Consider the following 6,087-nt stretch of genomic DNA (forward strand, 5'->3'; position numbering starts at 1 on the left):
CTGGGAGGCTTTTGCAGGGCTGAATCTTGGTGTTTGGGAGGTTTTTATGGACCCCAGATGGATGGTGACTTCTAGAGATGGACTTGGGCACAGGGACCTTCAAACTCAGTGTGCTCATCCCTTGTTTTCAAACCAGGATTTGCCATTCCCAGCCCCTGAGAGGCTGCGAGGAAGAGGAAGATGCCCTGGGACACCCAGGCAGGTGAGGAGGAAGTCAGTGCCCCTTTCCCACTCTCTCCTGCTCCATCTCCCAGCCCTGCATGGCCCCCAGCTGCAGGACAGCCCCGCTGCCATTGCTGTCCTGCCGGGGACGCACTGCGGGGATCTCCTTCCCCCTCCCTCTGGCACAGGGACAAATCCCACCCTCTACTTATCCTTCGTCCCCCAGACGAGCTGAGGATGGAGATCAGGGAGGACAAATCCCCGAGGCAGAACCTCGTGGAAGAGGCCGTTTTGAGTGGCTCCACAGTGCAGGAACCCAACAGGGAGGAAAAGCCCCAGAGATCCCGCACGAGGAGGGGCTGCAAACTCAGATCACGGGGATCTGAGGAGGAAAGACCCACCCTGGACCAGGGAGGCAGCTGGAGATCGGGCCAGAGCTGGGAGTTGGTGGTCCATGAGCAGGTTCATGATGGGGAGAAGCCCCACAAGTGCTTGGAGTGTGGGAAGTGCTTCAGGAAGAGCTCTGACCTCATCAATCACCAGAGGATCCACACTGGGGAGAGGCCCTATGAGTGTGATCAATGCAGGAAGAGGTTTCAGACCAGCTCCCATCTCCTCAAGCACCAGCCCACGCACACAGATGAGAGGCCCTTCCGCTGTCCTGACTGCGGGCAGGGCTTCAGGCAGAACGTCAATCTTGTCAGACACCGGCGCATCCACACAGGGGAGAAGCCCCACGAGTGTGGGGAATGTGGGATGACCTTCAGGCAGAGCTCCCACCTGATGCAGCATCAGATGATCCACACTGGGGAACGGCCACATGAGTGTGGGGAATGTGGGAAGAGCTTCAGGCGGAGCTCCAGCCTGATCAGGCACCAGAACATCCACACTGGGCAAAGGCCCTACAAGTGTGGGGAGTGTGGGAAGAGCTTCAGGCAGCGTTCTGACCTGATCGTCCACCAGAAGATCCACACTGGGGAGAGGCCCTACGAGTGTTCCAAGTGTGGGAAGGGGTTTCCGATGACCTCCTACCTCCTCAAGCACTATTGGATTCACACGGATGAGAGGCCCTTCCGCTGCCCCGACTGCGGGAAGGGATTCAAGCACAACTGCGCCCTCATCATCCACCGGCGCATCCACACTGGGGAGAGGCCTTACGAGTGTGGGGAGTGTGGGAAGAGCTTTTGCAGCAGCTCTGACTTGACCAAACACCAACGGAGGCACCGGTAAGGGAAGCCCTGCCAGTGCCCCAAGTGCAGGAAGAGCTTTGTGCACTGCTCCAGCTCCATCCCCCACTTCAGCACCCACGTTGGGCACAGCCCTGGTGACCCACATTCCCTGTGATCCATGTTGGGAACACACCTGGCTGGATTTCTTTTTGGTTTGGCCTTAATTTTCTTCTGATTCATCTTTATCCCTTAAAAATAGCTAAAACAGGGTTAAATGAAAGAAATTGATCAAAGATATCTGAAGTCCCACCATTTCACAGGTGTTTGAGGGGGAATTTAGGATTTGAGAACACATTCCGTGTGGAATTCCCCTCTTGCTAAGAGGCAGGAGTTTGATCTCACCCTTCTTGTCTTGCTAATAGCTCCTCCCTTGACCCAAACCCTAACTCCACCCCTGGGATACCCTGTACAAACCCCACGGCCCTGTCTTTACCCCTGTCTTTCGGGGGTAAGAAATGGACTCTGGAGCATTCTGAAACCAAGACCTGTCTCGTTTGTTCCTGGCACCAGCAGCTGCACCCTCCCTGGACACCATGAACTCTGGAGAATGGGGGCAGCCAGTGAGGACATGTCCTGGATTGCAAGATAAGTGTATGTTCTATTTGCCATCTGTCAGAGGTGGGGCAGGTATCTTCTGTTCATTGGGTAGTTTTCTTTATCTCTTCCACAACCAGTCCTCCCTCCAGGAGATATGTTCCATTAATGGGCCATTAATTATTAATTATCTTCTGTTAATGGTTCAGTGAGTGTCACGGCATGGCTGATAAAATGACATCATCCCACTGGGAGATGCTCCGCCCAGGGGGAGGAGCCAAGCATTCCTATCTGGGTAGAATCTGAGGCTTGGAACACCGCAAGCAGCCTTTTCCCACTGCATTCCCAGAGGATCAGCCCTTCTCCCACCGGATTCCCAGAGGAAGACCAGGCCCATCTACACCACCACTGGAGCTTCAGAGGAAAACTCCACCCTTCTACAGGATCCCTGCTCCAACAGAACCACACCTACCACTGCAGGAGCACTGAAGCCACCATTCAATCAGACTGCTGCCAACACCCTGACGGACAGGGTGTCAGGTTGTATCTGACTCTGTCAGTGGTTTTTTTGTACTAATAAATTTGTATTTTTTAATTTTTCCTAATGAAGAACTATTATTCCTATTCCCATATCTTTGCCTGAGAGCCTTTTAATTTCAAATTTATAATAATTTGGAGGGAGGGGGTTTACATTTTCCATTTCAGGGGAGGCTCCTTCCTTCCTTAGCAGACACCCCCAAGATTTATTTTAATGACTTTGGGGTTATTCAGGTTTATTTGTATTTATTTGGGGTTTTTTTTGGCATTATCTGGGGTTTATTTAGGTGTACTTGGAGTTATTTGGGTTTGTTTGTGTTTATTTGGCTTTTTTGGGGTTTATTTAGGTATTAATTGGGCTTATTTGGGGTCAAAAAATGTGGGAACGTTCCTCAAAAAAGGTGGGAATGTTCCCCGAAAAATCAGGAATGCTTCTCCTCCAAAAAACGGGAATTTTTCCCAGATAATTTGGGAATTTTCCCAAAAAAATCTGGGAATGTTCCCCTAAAAATCCTGGACTTCTCCCAGCCAATAGCGGCGTGCCCCACCCCAAACCATCCAGTCACCATGCTTCACCTCCCAATCCAACCAATCACGATGCACCTCCCCATAGCAACTCCCGTCTCCCTCTCCCCGAACCAACCAATCACTGCGCGTCTCTCCTCATCAACCCCTGCCTTCCCCACACCTCTCCAGCCAATCACTGCACCCCACCCCAAACCAACCAATCACTGCGTGGCTCCCCATAGCAACTTCCGCCTCACCATCTCCGAACCAACCAATCACCGCGCGGCTCCCCTCAGTAACACCCGCCTCCCCCGCGCCACTCCAGCCAATCAGAGGCGAGGGGTCTGGGGGAGAATATGGGGAGGGGTCCTGGGGGTTCGGGGCTGGATTTTGGGGAGGGGTCTTGGGGGTGTTGGGGGGTTTTGGGGAAGCTCTGAGGGGTCCTGAGGGCGTTTGGCGGGTCTGGAGGTGCTGGGGGGGTCTGGAGGCTTTGGGGAGGAATTTGGGGAGGGGTCCCGAGGGGCTTTTGGGAAGGGATCTGGGGGGGTCTTCGAAGGGTCCTGTGGGCATTTTGGGGAGGGGTCCCGGGGGGATTTGGGGGAATTTGGAGAGGAGTCCTGGGGGTGGGGGGTTTGGGGGGGAATTGGGGAGGGTCCTGGTGGGGGAGTGGTTGCGGTGGATTTGGGGAGGAATCCGGGGGAGGTTTTTGGGGGCATTTGGGGGCATTTGGGGAGGGGTCCAGGGAGTGTTTGGGGAGGGGTCCTGGGGAGATTTGGGGAGGTTTAGGGGGGATTTGAGGGATTTTGGGGAGGGGTCCTGGGGGGTGTTTGGGGGTCTTTTTGGGCCTTTTTTTAGGTTTTGGGGCCTTTTTGGGGGAGTTTTGGGGGATTTGGGGTGTCTGGGGGAGCCTGGGGGGATTTGGGGGATTTTGGGGGGCTTTGGGGGGGCCAGGGGGGATTTTGGGGTGATTTGGGGTAATTTTGGGGGCATTCAGGATTTTTTAGGGCGGTCTTGGGGTGATTGGTGGGGGGGGATTCCAGGATGGTTTGGGATTTTTTTTGGGGTGATTTTGGGGTTATTTTCAGGATGTTTTTTGGGGTAAATTTCAGTATGGTTTTGGGGTTTTTATGGTGAGTGTGGTGTGATTTGGGAGTTCTGGGGTGGTTTGGGGGTAATTTTCAGGTGTTTTTTTGGGTGATTTTTGTGTGGTTTTCTGCATGGTTTTGGGGTGGTTTTGGGGTGATTTTCAGCATGGTTTTGGGGTGATTTGGGGATGTTTTGGGGATGTTTTTGGGATGTTTTTGGGGTTTTTCAGCCGCCCATTTGGCCTCACTAGCCCAGGAGCTGTTCCTGGTGTCACCGCAGGGATCCCGAACTCTCGGGGGTTTTGGGAAGATTTTGGGGTGGTTTTAGGGATGGTTTTGGGGTTTGGGTGCTCCATTTGGGGTTTGGGGTCTGGGGTTTGAGGTCAGGTTTGGGGTTTGGGATGGGAATGGCTCCTGCTCGTCCCGGATCCCTCCTTTGGGGTTTGGGGTCTGGGGTTTGGGGTCAAGATTTGGGGTTTGGGGTCAGTTTTGGGGTGTGAGGCAGCCCCTGCTCATCCCATATCCTTCGGGATTTGGGGTTTTGGGGTACCCTTTGGGGTTTTGGGGTCTCCCTTTGGGGTTTTGGATCTCCCTTTGGGGTTTTGGGGTCTGGGACTGGGGTTTTGGTGTCTCCCTTTGGGGTTTTGGGGTCCCCTTTGGGGTTTTGGAGTCCAGGAATGGGGTTTTGGGGTCTGGGATTGGTTTTTTGGGGTCCCCTTTGGGGTCAGGCTCCATTGGGGTTCCTTGACCCCCCAGCTATGATGGGGACAGCAACCATGCCCCGTGCTGCTGCTGCGGCCACTGCACCCACTGGGCCCTGCTGATCGGTGAAGGGGGGTCTGGGGGGGTCCCCAAAACCCCCCCAAACCCCCCCCAAAAACCCCTGAGCCCCCTAAACCCCCATGAGCCCCAAAACAGCCCCAAAATACCCCCAAATCCCCTGACACCCCCAAAACTCCCTGAGCCCCAAAAACCCACCCCAAAATCCCTAAAATTCCCCCAAAACCACCCCAAAATCCCCCCCAAACTGCCCCCAAAATTCCCCTTAGAAACATCCAAAACTACCTAAAAACCACCCCAAAATCCCCCCTAAAAATCACCCCCAAAATCCTCAAAAATATGCCAAAAAACCTCCCCAAAAATCCCACAAAAAACCCCTTAAACACCCCAAACCACCCCAAAACCATCCCCAAAAACCACCCCCAAAATCACCTCAAAATCTCCCCAAAATCCCCCCAAAAGCCCCAAATCCCCCCAAAAAACCCAAAAAATCACCCCCAAAATCCCCAAAATTCCCCCAAAACACCAGAAAATCCCCCAAATCCCCTTAAAAGCACCCCCAAAGACACCCCCAAAACCACCCTGAAAATCCTCAGAAATATTCCAAAACCATCCCAAAATCCCCAAAATTCCCCCAAAACCAGCCCTAAAATCCCGCACCAAAATCCCCCTGAAAGATCCCAGACTGACCCCCAAAATCCCCCAAATCCCCCTAAAAACACCTCCAAAATCCCCCAAATCCCCCTAAAAACACCCCCAAAATCCCCCTAAAACCACCCCCCAAAACCCCCTAAAACCACCCCCCAAAACCCCCTAAAATCCCCCCAAAATCCCCCAAATCCCCCTAAAATCTCCCCTAACCCCCCCCCAAAAATCCCCCAAATCAGCCTGAAAATACCCTCAGTGTGAGAGACGGTGTGGAGTTCCCTTCCTTTGCCTCATGGCCGTCGCAAGGGCCCTGCCGACCCTGACAGGAGCTCTGGGCTGGCCGAGGGGCACGCGGACGCTTGCCCAGTGACTGTCAGCAGCTGCGCTCGCTGTGCTGCTACAGAACGCTGCATTCCTGCAGGCTGTGACCAGCGGTGGCTCGTCCCTGCGTGCCAGCACCTGCTCCACGGACCAAGGGGCTCTTCACAATGGCCCATCAATCCCGCCCACCTTCTGGCCAGGTGCCCCTCGCTTCGGCTAAGGACTGTATCAGCTGTAACTTTTTGGAAAACCTTTGGTGAACCCCCACGGACGACGGCGAATCC

The 6,087-nt window shown here is 54.0% G+C and overlaps 1 protein-coding gene across 1 annotated transcript; it reads left to right on the forward strand.

Moving 5' to 3' along the window:
• The first annotated feature begins 372 nt into the window (after nucleotides 1-372).
• Nucleotides 373-1,606, forward strand: LOC137467663 (zinc finger protein 154-like). Its single transcript, XM_068179111.1, has one exon. It carries the CDS (start codon nucleotides 400-402, stop codon nucleotides 1,390-1,392), a length of 993 nt encoding a protein of 330 aa, XP_068035212.1. The 5' UTR covers nucleotides 373-399; the 3' UTR covers nucleotides 1,393-1,606.
• The last annotated feature ends 4,481 nt before the right edge of the window (nucleotides 1,607-6,087 follow it).

The sequence above is a fragment of the Anomalospiza imberbis genome, unplaced genomic scaffold (genome assembly GCF_031753505.1).
Source record: "Anomalospiza imberbis isolate Cuckoo-Finch-1a 21T00152 unplaced genomic scaffold, ASM3175350v1 scaffold_74, whole genome shotgun sequence".
In the NCBI taxonomy this organism is placed as follows: domain Eukaryota; kingdom Metazoa; phylum Chordata; class Aves; order Passeriformes; family Viduidae; genus Anomalospiza; species Anomalospiza imberbis.

Excerpts from the sequence above, each read along its gene's own strand:
- LOC137467663 (XM_068179111.1), top strand. The coding sequence starts at position 400 with ATGGAGATCAGGGAGGACAAATCCCCGAGGCAGAACCTCGTGGAAGAG.